The sequence below is a fragment of the Aspergillus neoniger genome (assembly GCF_003184625.1).
Source record: "Aspergillus neoniger CBS 115656 unplaced genomic scaffold BO87scaffold_18, whole genome shotgun sequence".
NCBI lineage: Eukaryota > Fungi > Ascomycota > Eurotiomycetes > Eurotiales > Aspergillaceae > Aspergillus > Aspergillus neoniger.
The window spans coordinates 372,471-390,732 of NW_020291146.1; the positions used below are offsets into that span (position 1 = coordinate 372,471).

General features: G+C 51.7%; 5 protein-coding genes across 5 annotated transcripts; 2 read left to right on the forward strand and 3 right to left on the reverse strand.

The window, feature by feature from the left end:
- Positions 1-78: 78 nt before the first annotated feature.
- BO87DRAFT_335627 (uncharacterized protein) lies at positions 79-2,220 on the reverse strand. Its single transcript, XM_025620502.1, has 3 exons — positions 2,128-2,220; positions 1,941-2,066; positions 79-1,871 (listed from the first exon to the last, which is right to left on the reverse strand). The coding sequence occupies exons 1-3, from the start codon at positions 2,149-2,151 to the stop codon at positions 201-203; spliced, it is 1,821 nt and encodes a 606-aa protein (XP_025479246.1). The 5' UTR covers positions 2,152-2,220; the 3' UTR covers positions 79-200.
- Positions 2,221-2,881: 661 nt separating this feature from the next.
- Positions 2,882-7,082, forward strand: BO87DRAFT_359929 (GRAM and VASt domain-containing protein; the record flags this gene model as incomplete). Its single annotated transcript, XM_025621538.1, has 3 exons — positions 2,882-3,642; positions 3,719-6,318; positions 6,367-7,082. The coding sequence occupies exons 1-3, from the start codon at positions 3,200-3,202 to the stop codon at positions 7,080-7,082; spliced, it is 3,759 nt and encodes a 1,252-aa protein (XP_025479247.1). The 5' UTR covers positions 2,882-3,199.
- Positions 7,083-7,623: 541 nt separating this feature from the next.
- Positions 7,624-10,244, reverse strand: BO87DRAFT_377026 (uncharacterized protein). The gene is made up of 4 exons (XM_025623449.1): positions 9,518-10,244; positions 9,078-9,461; positions 8,949-9,023; positions 7,624-8,891 (listed from the first exon to the last, which is right to left on the reverse strand). Exons 1-4 carry the CDS (start codon positions 10,155-10,157, stop codon positions 8,119-8,121), a joined length of 1,872 nt encoding a protein of 623 aa, XP_025479248.1. The 5' UTR covers positions 10,158-10,244; the 3' UTR covers positions 7,624-8,118.
- A 562-nt stretch (positions 10,245-10,806) lies between these two features.
- BO87DRAFT_416367 (aldo-keto reductase) lies at positions 10,807-12,541 on the reverse strand. The gene is made up of 6 exons (XM_025626749.1): positions 11,987-12,541; positions 11,850-11,928; positions 11,662-11,799; positions 11,499-11,612; positions 11,252-11,446; positions 10,807-11,194 (listed from the first exon to the last, which is right to left on the reverse strand). Exons 1-6 carry the CDS (start codon positions 12,143-12,145, stop codon positions 10,899-10,901), a joined length of 981 nt encoding a protein of 326 aa, XP_025479249.1. The 5' UTR covers positions 12,146-12,541; the 3' UTR covers positions 10,807-10,898.
- Positions 12,542-15,822: 3,281 nt separating this feature from the next.
- On the forward strand, positions 15,823-17,987 carry BO87DRAFT_377029 (RNA-binding protein). Its single transcript, XM_025623450.1, has 4 exons — positions 15,823-16,328; positions 16,611-16,917; positions 16,972-17,208; positions 17,259-17,987. Exons 1-4 carry the CDS (start codon positions 16,114-16,116, stop codon positions 17,586-17,588), a joined length of 1,089 nt encoding a protein of 362 aa, XP_025479250.1. The 5' UTR covers positions 15,823-16,113; the 3' UTR covers positions 17,589-17,987.
- Positions 17,988-18,262: the final 275 nt, after the last annotated feature.

Sequence of the window (18,262 nt, forward strand, 5' to 3'; positions counted from 1 at the left end):
TAGTGGTAGTTAGTATCTATCTTATTGGGGTATATTTGTGAATAGTATAGTTATGGTTGGGTATATATAATTCAGTTCATCATTTCACTTCGTGTGCTTGCTTGCTTTTGGCTAATAATGATAGGACATAGTATATAAGTAGTTCATATAGAGATATTCATCCCAGGAATAAGAATAGTCGTAAAGATAGGGTAAGATAATTAATCAGACCCCTCCCGCTCACCATTCGAAGTGTCTGCATTTTCCGTGGTCGTTGTTGTTGTTGTGTCCCCACCCCCCGCTTTCGATGACCCGTCCTCTGTATCCACTACTACTCCCTGCTGCGTGCTCGATCGTCTGCTACTGCTACCTGGTCGAGCAGTAGCACTACTACCGCCAGCAGACGTAGTGGCAGCACCAGCTGCACCTGCACGTCTCGATTTCGCTCCCTCCTTTAACTTCTCCCATCGCTCTCTGTACCTCCCCAGCACATCGCGGAGCTTGTCGTTCTCGCGGCCGACTTTACCCAGTTCTTTCTCGCCGCGACGGACCATTTCCTCAAGTTCTTTGATGCGCTGGTCGTAGTCTGTTGCTGGGACTGGGGGAGATGAGATGCCGGCGCCACCGGTAGTCGCAACCGGGGAAGGAACTTGCGATTGGTTATGAGGGTCTGAGGATGGGACATTCTGAGTATGATGCATTGCTCGCAGGGATTGTTGCAGCGCCATGGAACTTGATTGGGCGTTGACTTCCCACATGTGTAGCCGCTTGGAGAGAGTGTCTGAGAGATGGCGGAGGGCTTGGTTCTCCATTTGAAGCTCTTCCATGGTTTTGGGGTTTTGGGTGAGTCGGGAGAATTTCTCGCTCTGACTGGTGGGGGTGCGGGATGCTTTGCTGCCCATCGGTGCTGCTGCTGCGCCAGAGAGGCTCTGGCGGAGTTCCGGGGATGGAGGGGTCTCGCGGGCGTCGACGAAGTCTTCGTCGGCTCCGTCTTCGAAGCTGCTTCTTCGGGCTTCTTTTTCGGCCCGTGTCAGGATCCCTGCGTAGGAGACGGTGCCACCGGTTGTGGGGACCACGTAGAAGGATTCGGCGGCGCTGCCGGTTCCGCCGCTCGCGCCACCGGTGTTGTCTTTGATGGCTTGGAGGGCGGCGCGGGAGAAGAGCTTGTTGATGTCTGGTTCGGCGGAGCGGTCCGGGACGGCGTTGTAGCGGTCGGTTTTGGTGTCCGGGGCGGATTTGCGGCTTGTTGAGGGTTGCGAGGATGGGTCGCTGCCTAGAGGAAGGCCCGCGAAGGCTAGGGGTGCGGAGATCTTGGAGATAAGGCCTTCAAAGGTCGAGTAGAACTTTTGGAAGGGTTCCTCGGTGAGGGAGGCTCGTGGGCGGGATGGCTCCGAGGGCTCCGCTGGCGCGTACTGCTGTGAGGTGACGTCCGTTGGGCTGGGTGTTGGCGGGATCCAGGGTTGTCGAGCGGAAGTTGATGTGCGGTGGCGCTCGCGCTCGCGCTCACGCTCCCTCATCCCTTGCATCTGTGCGGTGCCTCGTAGTCGGGACTCGCTTGTTCGGATCTTGCTTGGGCCGTCGGTCATCTTGGCCCCGGCTTGCTGGGGAGCGATTGTTGGCGATGCCGGAGAGGCACGGTGCGCGGGGATTCCTCGTGCGGATGCTAGGTTGCTGGCGATGGAGGATGACTCTCTCGACGGTAGACGAGGGTGTCCAGATAGCCGCGGGATATGCTGGGGATCAGTGGAGGTGGATGCTCTCGCCCCGGATTCTGTAGACAGCTGGGCAGCTGCGCCGGGGCCTGCATTGCTTTGAGGATTCTCATGTTGAAAACGGAGGATCTGTGCCAGCTTTTTGTGATGTTGTTCGAGCAGGTGGAGGGTCCGCAGAGCCTGTGCCGTCGAGGAAATGAGCCAGCGTTCTCGTGTAAGTGTAGATGCAGCGATGCGTCATAGACGTACCTCTTTATCCGAGCTATTCTGGGCTGCAGTGGCAAATTCTCCCGCAGCAAGATCATGTTCCTCGCTGGCTGCTACGGGGTTCGACTTGCGAGTCTCGAGAACTGCATTGCGAGCGTGGGTATGAGCCTTGTCCGAAGGGGTCTGTCAGGCCGGATACAACGCTTGAGGCCGCGCAAGAAGAACTTACCAAGGTCAGGGGAGCAGTCTCCATGGCTGTGGGGGCCTCAAAAGAGAAGTAAATTTCCGGAGTGGACTACCACAAGCCACCCCCCAAAGCGAGTGAATGTGAGTAGAATATGATCGGAGAAGAACAATTTAAGACATTCAGATAAGGGCCGACGAAGGACTATCGCTGGTGACGACATCCCCTCACCGCTTCGGGCAGATCACGCGGTGATACCAATGGGACGGTAACATTACCATCCATGGAACCAGTCCCGCAAGTACCAATAAGTACTCTCCCCTACTATCCACTACCAGCATCTACCGGATTGTTACCGCTGCAACCCCCTGATTCCGGATCGTGGTATGGTTGTGACCGTAATACGCTGGCGCATACAGTGTGACAGCTCCGGCACCGCCGCAGTTCTATAATTAACCAGCTGCAGCACTGGCAAGTTTCACCATCGCGATTAAGATATATTAATTCTCAGAGATCTAGAAAGCAATTCCAGGGGAAAGACGACAGAGTATATGAAGTTACAGCTACAGAAGAACCCCTTATCGTAATCGTATCCCTGCCGATCGGAAATCCACCTTGTAGATATACATCCCCCCCAGCGGAGAAATACGAGCGGAAGAAGGTCACCGGCGGTAATGCTCCGTTCACCGTCGATGGTCTGGCAGCTTTGCGGAGTTGCACTTCGAAGCGCCTTCGTTTCGCTTTCCTTCTCCTCATCGTCATCTTTACCCCTTCCTCCCCCCCCCCCACCCCCCATTTTCTTTTTCCTTAACTTATCTTTTTCCCTAAATTTTTCAGCAGTAGGGAAGTGAGAGGAAGGACATGCTGCGGGCGCTGCGACCATCTAGACGCAGTTAGACCCATCTTTCCCCTCTACGACCCTCCTTTTCTGCTGACGTTACCTTACTTTCTACATACAATGCATTGCTAGAGACGTCGACCGGTTCTGACCTCTAGCATGCGCGCTGCCGTTGCTATCCAATATCCCCTTGAACTCTAAATCAATTGTTCATTCACTTTCGTTTCTGCCTCTACCCGTCCTCCCCTCACCCCCCACTCCTCCATTCGCTCATCCACCATGGAGGCCAACCCGATCCCCGATCCCCCGCCGGTTCCAGAAACCGATATACCCAGCATCAGCAAAGTGAATCGTACCAAGACCACTCCGGTTGATCTGGAGACAATGGGAAGTTCGTCCCGAATCAATGGGCGCTCCTCAATCGACTCGACCTCCGACAGACCCAAGTCGCAAGCCGGCGAGGCTGATTCCGCCAAGGCAGGCTCCAGCGGATTTTCGAAGCTTTTGGCCGCTCGACGGAAGAAGAAGAAGGATAAGAGTCAGAAGCAGTCCGATGAATCGTCCACCCAGCTGGAGACGGAGAGTAGCAAGGATGTCCAGGAGAGTCGTTCAACAGAGTCGCGCGACGGCCTTTCCACCAACTCATCAGTCGGCCACGAGAACCTGAGCCCCCCGGACCATGACACTGTCAACTTGCTGACGGACGACTCCGAACCTGACAGGTGAGTTGATGTGTCCCCATTCAATTGGTACGCCATCGGCGAGTCAAGTAGATGTCTAACGTGGATTGACCCAAAGAACACCCCCTCTTACTTCTCACAACTCCCATGCTGGCTTTTACACCTCATCCTCCCCCCTTATAAGGACCACATCGGTAGACGAGACGGAAGAAGATGGTAAAGGCGACACGGAAGCTGCTGCCCCCGAGTCGCAACAGGAGACGGAGCGACCGCCTAGCCAACATGGCTCTTCATTAAACGTGCCATCGGACCGCGGGAAGAAACGAGGCATCTCGCCCGGACGTCGCTTCAAGAACGCCTTCGGCTCCAACCCGGATAAGAAAGCCTCTAACCGCGATCGAGCAGAATCTACTTCTAGCTCCAAAAGCAGTAGAAGAGGCAGCTTATCAGCCAAGAGAGCTCAGACTGTTGCTGAACCGCCCCCGCCTTTGCCAGCTCCCATTCGCACCGATCTCAAGGAAGACAAGCCTCTCCCTTCTCTAGAAATTCCCGCTCCGAGAACACCCCCGCATACCGCCATTCCGCACCCGCAGACCACCGTAACTCCTCCCACCCCGAATACCGAATTTCCTAGGCTTTTCACCTCGCCAGACGTGACTAGGTCGCCTGATTCTATCCACTCGAAAGATTCACCAGCCGGTATCATTGTCAGCCCTTCGGGGAATATGATCTCCCACCGGCGTGTGCGGTCCGCCTCTGCTGCGAGCCACAAGCCCAGCAAGCTGTCGAACTCCATATCCGCGATAGGACCGACGATTGAAGAGACCAAAGCGAGCGCAAAATCACCGGGGCCCATGCAAACCGGGTTCTTCTCATCCGTCTTCTCCGCCGCACAGAATGCAGCCTCGACTTTGAGCAGTAGTCTTAACTCTCAGTCAAAGGGTCGCAATGTTGCGCAAGGAGGATTGAATGAATCTGAGAGTCAGCCTTCTGCTGAGGGAGCGCCAGGCCCCAGCCAGCCCATCAACAATAAAGCGGAAGAGAAAAAGCCATTGGCCGTCGATACTCTGGGATCTGGAGACCTGGACTTTAGCCATCTGGATATCGCCATACCCCCCGGTGGTTCTGTCTCCACACCGGACGGCGTTGTGATCACCAAACCAGACTTGCCCTTGGAGAAGCGCAAAGTATCGCAACGTGATGAAGAAGCAGCCAGGCTTGAGGATAGTCGTGCAGCCCGGGCAGTCACAATGGCCTACGAAAAGCCCTCTGAGACGTCGTTGGTCCCTTCGACGGACGACGGTCTCGAACTACAGTCCAGTGCTTCTTTTACGAAGGAGGGCGCTGGCGACCAAACTCCACCAAGTGGCAGTATACTCGATGGTGAGATTGGTCATACTCGGCCCTATCGAAGCGGTAGCGTGCGAAGCCGGCTTGCCCGGCGCCGGCACCGTGGGTCTTCAGCAGCAACTACATCGACACTTGGTGCAATTGGCGCCAGTGCTATTGCCTTGGGTGCCCCGGCTGCCAATGCCAGCATGCCTCGCCTGACTGGCTTTGCTGTTGCCAGCAAAAAGCGAAACAGAGACTTCCATCAACTGTTCCGCAGTGTACCCGAAGACGATTACCTGATCGAGGACTACAGCTGTGCCTTGCAACGAGAGATCATCCTAGCTGGTCGAATCTACATTTCGGAAGGTCACATCTGCTTTTCCAGTAATATTCTGGGCTGGGTGACCACCCTTGTAATCAGCTTTGACGAAGTGGTGGCGATAGAAAAGGAGTCCACTGCGATGGTGTTCCCGAATGCCATAGCTATCCAGACGCTACATGCTCGGCATACGTTCCGCAGTCTTCTTAGTCGAGAGTCTACCTATGATCTCATGGTTAACATCTGGAAAATCAACCACCCTTCTCTCAAGAGCTCTGCCAATGGAACCAGGGTCACGGACGGCACAGGAGACAAGACCGAGAAGGCCGGTGAAAGTGATGATGAGAGCGAAGAAGAAGATGAGATCTACGATGAGGACGAAGAAGGCGACAATGCTGATAGCCTCTTCGAAGCTGCCGGCGCCAGCGTCAACGGGAGTGACAAGTCCATGCCTACCAAGCCTGTTAGCCGCAAGGCTTCGGGCCCCCTCGCCAATGCCAACGGGGCTGGGCAGGCCGGAGCCAACTCCAGCGGTGATGGAAAAGGCAGCAAGTCTGGCTCACCCGCTGATGGTGACACTGACTTCCCTGGCCCGCCAACGCATCCTCCCACCGAGTATACTGACCCTGCAGGCCAGTACGATAAGGTGGTCAAGGATGATGTGATCCCAGCGCCTCTCGGAAAAGTCTACTCTTACGTGTTCGGAGCGCAATCTGGTGCGTTCATGACGAAGTTTCTTGTTGAAAATCAAAAATCGGGAGAGCTCCAATTTGAAACTGGAAACAAGGGTCTCACCAACGACAGCCGCACACGGAATTATTCGTATATCAAGCCACTGAACGGATCCATTGGTCCCAAGCAAACAAAATGTATCAGTACTGAAACGCTGGATTTCCTTGACTTGGAAAAGGCCGTACTTGTTACCCTGGGCACCCAGACACCCGACGTCCCCAGCGGTAATGTTTTCTTGACCAAGACCAAGTACCTCTTCACATGGGCGCCGAACAATCAGACACGATTCCTCATGACATGTACCATCGAGTGGTCGGGAAAGAGTTGGCTCAAGGGTAGGTCCACTGCGTCAAATGCCCCACTACAGCTATGCTAACAGAAAGCAGGTCCCATTGAAAAGGGTGCGATTGACGGTCAAACTGCGTTTGGAAATGACTTGGTTGCCGCCCTCAAAGCTGCTGTTGTTCCTCGTGGCCGCACGGGTGGCGGTAAAGGCAAGGGTAAGGGGCGACGCAAGAAGAGCGAGGTCGCTCAGGAGGCCGCGGCGGCTGCTGCCAAAGCAGCGGAGGAGGAACGAGCACAGCAGGCGAATTCCTGGGGTGTTTTGGAGCCGCTCCATGGAGTGCTTGGACCTGTTGTGGACACGGTCAAGCCTCTTTTGAGCGGAAACGTCGCCATTGTGTTAGTCGGCATTCTGCTTTTCTTCCTCTTCTTCCGACGCCCGTCTCAGCCATCTGTGGTATCCCACGACATCGGATGCCCTGGTTACTCATTACCCCAACGTCTGGCCGCCTATGAGGAAATGTGGCGCCGGGAAGAAAGCGAGCTCTGGAGCTGGCTGGAAGACAGGGTTGGCATGGACGGATTAGCCATACCCACCGTCAGTCGGTCGACGGGCTCTCGGACACAGCAATACTCTCGCAAAGTCCAGAGCGAACGTGCGCTGGCCAGCAAAGTCAGCGAAGAAAAAATGTCCGACCTCGAGATGGATCATGCTATTCGCACTACGCGTGAAAGGCTCGATACTCTCGAGAAGATCCTCCTCGACCGACGATCCCAACCTGCAGCGGACCAAGCAGTCGTCCACAGCGAGCTGTAAGGCCGACCCGAAAAAGTAACAACCCCATCTCTACACACATGGAGAACCGGGTAAAAGCATCAAGCTATATTCACATTGTATGGTGACATCAGCGTCCCATACGTCCCTCGTTACCACAAATTTCGTTTTTCTTTTTCTATCTTCCTTCCTCGTCTTGTCAGCGAGTTGCGGTGTTTAGGGCGGTTACATTCTCCCCTTTCACGGTATTCCTTCTCATCATACAGTCGGATTCAAAATTCGAGCATCAATCTGGGATTTGTATGCTTAGTTTTTCAGTATCCTGAGCGAGACATTTGTTTATTCTATCTATTCAGTCACTCACTCTTTCTCTTTTTGTTCCTCTATTTTTTCTCCTCTTTTCCCTCCATGTCTCTATATACATATTCCTCCCCGGTCTGAACTGTGTGTGTCTACTACTACTACTTTACTTGGCTCTGGAAAAGGAGAGAGCACTTTGTACATGAGCACCAACTATCTACATGTCTATATAAATATTATTTCGAGTCATACTTTCTGATTTCACGATCGGTGATGGGGGTGGGTAGGATTGTCATTCAGTATATTAGGTTTATGGCGTAATAGTAAGACTAAATTCAACCAAATATGTCAAGTAGTATGTATGAATATCATCAGAAAGAGCACCTCTTGTCTTGTTAATACTGCAATGTATATATGCACATCAAGCGAGTATCGCAGAGTACGTAGCCAAATGTCTGTTAAATGGCAGAAACATAGCTAGGAAGAGCAAGCAAGCAAGCAAGCAATCTGCTCGTAATATTATATACACTTGACATATATATAAATATGATAGTAGTACAAAACGCCATCTATCAAATCATCTATTGACGAAATCGAACCGAACATCGTGTTTTTGTTCGGTGGAAGCAGATATATAAACAGAAATAAAAGGGCAAGAGCAATAAGGGTGCTGGGGATATCATTGATAATAACTAACATATATGGGGTCATCGCAAAGGTCGTGAAACGTGCAAGCAAACAAGATGGATGTGCGTGTGCTTCTGAACTGAATAGCGTCTTATGATTCATACTCGTCTTCTCTCGGCTGTGAAAGTGACAGCTTTCGCTGGGAAGAGATAGAATGGGAACGTGACACGCCGCTATTCTCAGCGTTGCGTCTCTCTTCTTCTTTCCGCTTCTTCTTTCGGATCTTCTTCATTGCTTCTTCGGTTAATTGCTGACGGAAGAGACGCTCGACGACGTCTTTCTTGCGAGTCATGCGGTCGCCGATCATGATGAGGACACCGCCGGTGATGTTACAGCAGATAGAGCAGCAGAGGATGACGGTGGTTAGGGCGAAGGGGCGGACGTGGTAGCTGATGGCCCAAGTGCAGGTGCCTAGGGCGATTTGGAATAGGGAGTGGCAGTCGAGAAGGACGACGATGGCGATGAGGAGGCGCATGGGGAAGGCGTAGTGGGTGAAGGTTTCGTGGGGTTTGTAGAAGGTGTGGGATTTAGAGAGCTTGTTTTGATGGTGGATGAGCTTTAGTTGTCTCACGGGATCGAGGACGGTGAATTCGTATTCTTCACCCTTCGGGGTGTCGCCGAGTTCGACGTCGACATCTGTTTCTCGTCGTGATGGAAGGTCGTTCTTGTTCTTGAGATCGGGAAGGTGTCGTTTGCGCCGGATCTTCCATGTCAGGAACGTGTATCGAGCTACGAAGATCATGTGGTAGGTGTCGATGGCTCTGAACGGGGCCAGCCCGTCACCCATGATTGCAAATAGTGCGACAAGGACGTTGTCGATGACGTTAATAATGTAGGACTGCCTGCCTCCGACGTTGATCCAGCCTGATAATGGGTTAGTGTTCTGCTCGATGATTCGCTGGGTGAATTGCAGTCACGTACCAATGAGGAAGAGTACCCAGGCAAGACCAAAAAGTGTGATGAGTGTGGCATATAGAGTAACCAGAAATCCAAGAGCTGCGGAAAGAACGTCAGCAGCTAATATTGAGGGTTGAAAACGTCGTCACTCACGCTTTGATACATATTTTCTAAACCCCTTCATCGAACGCTTGAACTTTGATCGTCGAGAATGCAGCATGTGCCGGACATGGTCATTAAGCTCTTCGATTTCTTCCGGGCTCCAGCCCGCAAGGTTGCTCCCCTCAGGCAGCACAGCAAACCGAGGCTCCTCCCCCTCGCCGATAACAGACGTAAGGGTATGCTCCACAGATGGACGAACTTCAGGCTCCTTTATCTCATCCGCTCGTTCCTCGTCACTTGTCGATTCCAGTTCTCTCATAGGCGATGGCGGTGAGAGCGTATAAGTCTGGTTGCGATTCAACAAAGGCCCTAGATTAGGGATGAACAACGAATTCTGAACATTCGTAAGGGTAGATAAGGCCGACACTTCCGGATCTGGAATATATTAGGCTACTATACCACGAAACCATTTGGTATGGTGGATAGCTTACCGATGACGTCCAGGACATCAACAATATGAGAGCGATATTCGTCGTCCACCTCATGGTTTTGAGCCGGGGCACTTCCACTGACCGTCGACGCGCGATTGCGCGTGAACCGGTTTCCACCCACTCCACTTGCCCATCGCATGGGGGTTCGACTCCCCCGTCTCGGTATCTCTGGTAGCGGAGGGACATCCTCCGGCATTCGTTGGTTTGATGTGGAGGAAACGATCGGGCTCGACGCCTCCTCTTGCACCGGGCGCATCTGACCGCCCGTGGTCACCCGTGCCAGAGCAGCCGGGTTGGGCGTAGACCATCGCCCAGGTCGGGGCTCCGAGTTGCTGCGACGGCGGTTGCCCTGCCATGACTCGTCTTCAGCGGAAGCTGCTGGGATGGAAGGAAGAGGGGACAGAGCGACACCAGCAGTTCTGCTGGTATCGCCATTTTGTTGCGATGGCTGTGACCGGGGTGTGGACAAAGTCGCCTGTTCAAACGAGGGCAGGCGTTGGAGGCGAATGGACGGGCGGCGAGAACGCAGCGAGGCCGCACGTTGTCGGGGGTATGACGTCGGTCCGGGGGAGGGCGTGGCCGACGGTGGCTGGCCTTCGTGGGGATCGGGCGAGCCGTTGACGGGCTCGATGGGGTCCATTAAAGACGGCGTGCACGAAGAATCTCACATGGACGATGAGGTTTTCTCGAAGGGAGGGAAAGGAAAGGAAAGGTAAAAATTTTCAAGAGGCGAAGGATGGAAAGTGAAAACGAAAGGGGCCGCAAAGGCTAATTTATTCACTGGAGGATGGGATTTGCTGCCAGGAAAGGAAGCTGCCGTGGTTACGTCGTGACTAAGCCAGTCAGCATCACCACCTTCCTTAGTTAACTGACTAGTAGTTAGTTTCCAAGTGGATTCGTCGATCCTCCAAGGCTTGTCGGGGGTCTTTCTTGTTCCTCCAGTGGAAAAAACTTGCAGCTGTGCGCTGTTCTTTCACATCTTGGTTTATGCATCGGTGTATATATTAACCTGAATTTTAATTCTGTGAGCTGCAATTCTCTGAAGCACAAAGATAATAAATTAGTCAGTTCACCAACTTGGCACCGTCCAGTCCAACTGCGGTCTAGGCCCCCCGTGGACTGCCTTGGGCAACAACCGTGCGTCTCCCATTGTGCTGGATCCCCAATCGTCAACTCTTTGGGCCCTCTCGTAATCCTCCACTACTGAATCACAAAGAATTTCATAATCTGGCCTTGTTGCATGAGTATCGATGCTATATACAAATCGTATATTCATTCAATACTCTACCCCTGCAATAGCCTTCAAGTCTCAAAAATCAACAGAAGTTTAATCTGACTCGCCAGAAATATATATATCCCCACCCAAAAGACCCGGCTCCGCTTAGTGCCCAACCATAGCCTGTTGACGCTCATTATATCTATTTCCCTGCGGCTTGGCGGCATCAATGATCTTGCGCATCTCGGCTTTCTCCTCATCAGTCAGGTCGATATCCCGAGAAGCCCAGTTTTGCTCCAACCGGTGCGCCTTGGTTGTGCCGGGAATGGCAATCATGCCTTGAGCAGCAACCCACGCCAGGGCCACTTGGCTGATCGAACAGCCTCTCTTGCTTGCGATTTTCTTGATCTCATCCACGATCTTCTTGTTGGCGTAGAAATTTTCACCTTGGAACTTGGGGGCTATCCACGTTTAGTAGGCATAACTAAGAAGTAATCCTAATGGGCAAGGCAACTTACAACCGCGACGGAAATCGTCAGGCGCAAAGTCTTCGGGCGTCTTGAAGGGAAAGTCGTCCACAAGCCAGCCGTGTCCCAGAGGACTGTAGGCCACATACGCCACACCCAGCTCCTTGACGGTGTCGATCAGACCGTCCGTCTCGTGCAGGGTCTCAAAGGCTGAGTATTCGGCTTGGACGGCGTCGATTTTGGCAACTGGGAAAAGTTAGACATTGAACAGTGATAGAAGTCAGACAGTAAAACTAACTGGAGTTGGCTTTGCGCAGAGTTGTAGCAGAGCATTCTGAAAGACCGATGTACTTGGTCTTGCCTGCCTTGCGGATCTCATCCAGAGCCGGGATGGACTCCTCGAGAGGGGTGTCTGTCTTGGTCAGCCAGTCTGGAAGAAGACATGGGTACATTTTACGTACTAGGATCGATACGGTGGAGGTAATACAGGTCAGGTGTGAACCCTAGTCGTTCAATAGTTCCTTCAATGTATTCCTTGATATGTGAGGCGGAGTTGGTGACGGTAAAGCTTTCGACATTGAACCCGCACTTGGAGGCAACTGCATTGGGTCAGTGCCAGATTGTATTACTAGGTGACACATGTACATACTAAAGATCTTGTCGCGCACATTGTGCTTGCGAATGAAATCTCCCAAAAGTTTTTCGTTCACACCCGCTTGGTAAATAACCTGAGTCCATGGGTTAGTCTTTCACATCTTACTCAAGGAGTTGATGGGCTAAACTCACAGCAGTATCCCAGAAAGTGCAGCCAAGCTCGATAGCTTTCAGCAGAACGGGCTCTGCTTCTTCAAGACTGAGGTTGTAGCCCAAGCCGAAGCTGAGGCCCATGGCACCAAAGCCGGGTGACGGGACCTGGATGTCTTGGAAGGGAAGTGTCTTGACCATGTTGACGAATGATGTTGGTAGTGTTGATTGTTCTAATTGTGTGTGAATCTTGAAAATCTGAAAATGTTTGCAGGTAGGACTGGAAGCAGTTCTTATAGGAACAGCTGTAGGGTTATGACATCGCCCATGGCTCTGCTTCCGGGTGGATCCTGGACAGTCCGGCACGGGCTCGGAATGGACCCTTTCTTTTGCCGAGTATCCATTGTAGCAATTGATTTGCAGCTTGGGATTCGAGTTTCCACTGTTTTGTGAAGTTGTAACTTCTCGCCTCCAGTGTAGTCTCACACTATGGTACCACAGGTTGCCTATGCGGGCAGCTTACACGCTAGCCGCGGGGAGTATCAAGTTGATGACCGCTTAACTCCCCCAATATCCGTTAACTCCGACAGAACCGAGAATATGTCCATATTTTGTTAGGAGAGTGAACCACCTACCTTAAGATCATGATGGAGATTATGGAATTGAAACATATTTCAAAAGCATGCTAAACCTCTTTCTGGTTCAGCGCATATGCAAGGGTCAGCATTTAGTTTCCACTCTAGTGCCGATGCGGGGTCCAGTTCCGTCCTCATCCACTAATGTTAGAGTGGCAACTCTCATTCCGACGGAGATTTAGGTAAGTCCTATAGTTCTGACTGCAGTTCTGCGAACACATAATGAGCTAGCCGCCCTATGACGAACGTAGATATTTCTGAGTATCCTATGAGGGCTTCAGCTTACCAGGCCGTGATTCTTTCTGTACGCATCAAGTTTTGAAAATCACTACAGCGTCTGAAGCGAACATTCCTCGGCCAGCAATTATGGTGTGGTGGATGTCAGGATCCAGGTTCGATCTGTGAACCCACCCAACAGTGTATCCGGGGACCGAAGAAGGGCTTCATATATTCTCGAAAGAGCCGAGTGGTGCACTTGGAGGCTATAACATTCTTCATCAGCGATTCTTCCATCTTGGTCAGAGATTATGCATTGAACAGCATCCCACACATGTTTTGCAGTGTACTATGTGGTTGTCAACGCATGACGCGGCCGCTTAATTCTCCAGGAAGGCGCACATAATGGAACCTCTAGACTTGGGTAGTTATCGCTATATGTTAATCAATGCGCACAGCTTTGAGCTGACTTTTTCGCTTGGTGCAGGGAATAAGATCCCACGATCAATCGATCTGATAGCAATGCAGAAACTTTGATGTGTCCTCAAAGTTGCCTTGCTGGAACGGAATAATAAAAGTGTGTATATTGAGGAGTTACTTGCTCGAATATCTTTCAGAGTGCGATGCGGCCGGCCCGTGACTTTTCTTGAGCACGTGGTAAGGCACACATTCCCCCCATGAGTGCTAACCAAGGTTGGCTTGGATAGTGACCTGATCAGTACACTTACAATGGAACATTTACGCTCGCTTTCTCGTTCCCGACGCGGATCTCCTGTGTGTTCCTATCGGAGATTATGAGAGGGTCAATGCCAAAAGGACTGTATCTGTTCATTGGATCTACTTTGTATAATCCTAGGCAGGTTTATACAAATAGTCCGTTGCAAGATCAGCATCGCATTTATAGTGCATATGAAGACGTTCTAGTGGACAACACACAGCATCGATGGCCGAAGATATCCCCACAACCAGACTCCAAGCTGTCGCACAGCTACCTAACCATGTCACCTAATCAACAAGTGTTCGACCCGCTACTCTATATCAGCAGTAATCTGTCGCGATTATCTGTTCTCCCTACCTCTGTAGGGTACTGACAATGCTGTCTTTCCTTGGGAGGATTCACCAACAATCATCTAATATTATCCAGCGTTAATACTCTATACGACGTGACTACTCACAGGACTTTTTGCCAACATCTACAGTAACTCGCTATGAATCTGGACGAAGAATATATATATCAATGAGAAGAAATACGGGGGCTTGTCTCCTCGGCTTTAATCGAAGATGCTCTTGTTGTATGGGTACTATAGTGCCCAAGTTCGGAAGATTGGGCAGTAACTAGTAGAACTAAAGCCATCAGTGCAGGTGTATAGATGAATATTCTATTAATATATCCAGGTAGACCCACCCTCTCCTAAAGGACAAAAAGAAATTAATTTCGAGGCCAACGAATGAAACAACCGCAGAAGCAAATATGCGGACGAGCTGCCGATAAGCACACTATCTTCAATGAACGCTAACCTAACTACGGAGTACAAGTAGCTAGGTGATAGGTTATCGGAAAGGAAGATCCTTGAGTTAAATTCTAATATGCTTCCTCAATTTGCTACCAGCTACTGCAGTTTCCAGCGATGTGGTAATCATCAAGGGATCGAGGCATTGAATGGTTTTTTACCCGTACAAGAAAGTATAAGACTGCAGTGTAACTGGAATGCCGTTATGAATGATATAGAGATGAAATATTACTACCGGATTTGTTGTAAGGATCCGAACAGTGGGAGGGGTAAAGAGGGGAAAATGAAACTAAAAGGTTAGAGTAACTTGTTGGCAGGCAGTACCAAATAAATCGCCCAAACATGCTGACAAGTGAAGAGGTTAATGCCAAAATATATTTAATTAGTGCTATGGTGGTATGATAAGTCAAAACAAATAACTATCAAAGATGGGATACTCAGTGTTGATGTATGTTCGCATTGCGCGCAAAAATATATATCCCCTACTGTCCAAAATACAGGTCGCTAATACTTCGAGGCCAATAATGGAACTTCCCGGGCAGTTGCAGGTAAGAACATCATGGGGATTGTTTGGGATTGGGCGGGAGTCGGGCGATTTCGTGGAACGGAAATAGATTGGTTGAAGGGTGATTGACGGGGTGCGTCATGTGCTTGATGTCTCGGCTGCAGGGGGGAAAATCGGGTTTGCAGGATGCATACAGGAGTGACAGACGACACTCTGCAGTTGATTGATCGAGCCTTTCCCAGACCCCAAGTTTGAGCTACAATAAAGAAGAAAATGAGTGATGACAGTCAAGGAGTTGAAGCCTCAATTGGGTGAAATATTGCCGGTACTACTACGACCATCATCAACAAACAGGGGAGCAACTGATTGGGACGAAGGGGGAACTGCCGGGTGGAAATGGATGGAGTGGCGATGACGGGAGAGGGCGATCTGGCCAGATACAAGTTGGTTGGCAAGTGGGGATGGGGCTCGCGGGCAGCCTGACTAATGCTAAGGATGAACTGGCGACTGCAGGTCAATTAATTAGTTAGTCAGTAATGATACCATTGTGTTGTAAATTTGAGGAGGTGTATTCCCTACAAATCATTGTCATTGTTTTGTTTTTTTGGGAGTGTAGTATTTCACGTGGGAGGGAAGTTGTTCAGGAAGCAACGATGTTTCTCCCCAACAACCACTAGTGTTAATCGAAGAAGGTTCATGAAGGAGTGAGTCAACAACCGGTGATGTCAGATCCCCTGCAAAGGGCTCCAGCTGCTCCATCGCGTCTAAACTGCTCCAGGGAAGGTGCCTGAGGGCCGCCCAGACCGCCGGACGGAAAGTCCACGTCGGGCACCCCAATGCAGTCTAGCGTCGTACGGAACTGGTACGGCTGGCCAGCTCCAAGGCATCTTCAGGCAGATCTGGGCTGATCCAGGCATCTTCAGGCAGCAACCTGCCCCCTTCGGCATAGGCCCGCCACCGCCCTCGCTGCCTGCCCTTTTTCTCTCACCTTCTCCTTTCCCCCCCCGTCGACTTCATCCTTCCTCTCAAGGTAAATCTTCATCAGTTTCAATACCAGATTTCCCCCAAGTCAACTCTCGTATCTAGGGCACCAAGCTACCCTTTTCCTCCTATCTCCCCCCCCTCTTCAAGCTATTCCCATTCCCACTTGCTTCAAAGGAATTTCAAGTACAGGCAGCCTTTAGCTACTCCTGAGTCCTTGTCTTAACCGCACACAAACCCGGTCAAGACTTCCCCGCGCGCAACTCAAACCACCGTTCAATTCTCTCCACGCTCAACTCCGTTGCGTCCTCAGCCATCAAGATGTCTACTGCCGTCGAAAACACTACCGACAACGTCGCCTCTGCTCCCGCCACTACCGCCCCCGAGGCTACTACCAACGGCACTGCTCCCGCCCCTGCGCAGTCCACGGACGCTGCCGCTGCCAGTGCCGATGAAGGACGTCGGTTGTACATTGGGAACCTCGCTTATGCGACCACTGAGGGGGAGCTGAAGGAGTTTTTCAAGAACTACAAGATGTAAGTCTTTCGAGTTACTTTGCTTTGTTATTGTTCCACCTGGCCTTTCACCTCCCGGTTGGTCTAAGCTCCGTTGGGGCTGGTCCAAGCGATTCGGGGGGCCGGCGAGAGCCACGTTTCCTACACCCCTTGCTGCCATCCGACGGTAATACCGCGCAGCAGTGGTATGTGACTACTACTGCAGGCACGCCAATTCTTCAGAGCTCCATCTCTGAAACCCCCTTGATTATTTACATTCTTATGCGGGAAGTAACACCGAATCTAACAATGCCTCTTTCACAGTGAGAGCGTCTCCATCCCCGTGAACCCTCGCACCAACCGTCCCGTTGGCTACGCCTTCGTGGACCTCGCCACTGCCCAGGAGGCCACCGCTGCTATTGAGGAGCTGTCTGGAAAGGAGATCCTCCAGCGCAAGGTCTCTGTGCAGCTTGCCCGCAAGCCCGAGCCCGCCGAGGCCAAGGCCGAGGGTGCTACAAGTGGCGGTGAGGGTGCCAGCGGTAACGAGGGCCGCAAGCGGGCTGGTGGCCGTGGCCGTGGCCGCGGTCGCGGTCGTGGTCGTGGAGGCCGTCTGCCCCGTGCTGGTCGCTCTGTAAGTGACTCGTCAATTATTTCCCATCCAATTGAATGCTAATATCCCATGTAGCAGGCCCCAGTTCAGAACGGTCAGGAGGCTGCCGAGCCCACCAACGTTCCCGGTCAGGCTGCTCCTCTGACTGAGGTCACCAACCAGAACGAGACCGCTGCTGCTGCCGAGTCCAAGCAGGCCGGTAAGCCCCGTGCTCCTCGTCCCCAGAAGCAGCGCGGTCCTCCCGAGGATGGTATTCCTTCCAAGACCAAGGTCATGGTCGCTAACCTTCCTTATGACCTGACCGAAGACAAGGTACGGACGATGAAGTCACAAAACACAGCAACATGCTAATTTCCCCACAGCTCAAGGAGATTTTTGCCGACTACCAGCCCATCTCTGCCAAGATTGCTCTTCGTCCCATTCCCCGTTTCATGATCAAGAAGCTCCAGGCTCGCAACGAGCGCCGTAAGGGCCGTGGTTTCGGTTTCGTCACCCTGGGCTCCGAGGAGCTCCAGAACAAGGCTGTTCAGGAGATGAACGGCAAGGAGATTGAGGGTCGTGAAATCGCCGTCAAGGTCGCCATCGACAGCCCCGGCAAGGAGGACGACGCTATCGCCCCTGCTGAGGCCGAGACTACTGAGCAGGCGACCGAAACTCCGGCTCAGGAGAACGCTGCTCCCGCTGCTGCTTAAATGACAATCTCGTTCCCCACCTGAACGAACACACCCCCGTGGAAACTCGGGGGATCGATTGGAGGAGGTGAAGTCGGGACCCGTCATCTGCATGGTTTTTCATAGTGGGCGTCGCTAGGAGGCCAATTTCTTTTCCGCATGGGGAGAAAGGCGCAAGAGCAGAAAGGAAAAGTTCTAAAGCCGAAAACCTTTGACTATTCTTCCTATTTGATCTGGTCCTAGGGGGTTCATTATATGTTATATCCGGATACCCGAAAGGGATTCGTTGTTGGAGATGAAAATGCCGTAATGTGTTTGTCTGACGGAACCTGACCTTTGCTCACGAATCTTGCCATTCTGCCACACTGTATCTTAGCAATATTTATTTAGCTTATGATTAGCCGCAAGGCTGGCCTTGTAGTATTTGTGCATGTGTTTGTCGTAGTATTTTCCACGCCCGTACTCAGTCATGAATATCCAATCCATTCCTCGCTTCATTTTACTTGATAGTTTCTCACTAGATACCCTGGATTCTGTAGATCTAACTAAACACCGTAGTAACAGAACACATCGCCTATGCCACCTCCCCACATACGAAGTACTAGTATGTAATCCCAGCCTGGATTAGCACCGCCAGCGTGGGAGAGGAAAGGGATGTTAATCAATCACACAGCGATCAATACGGAGATTCCCCA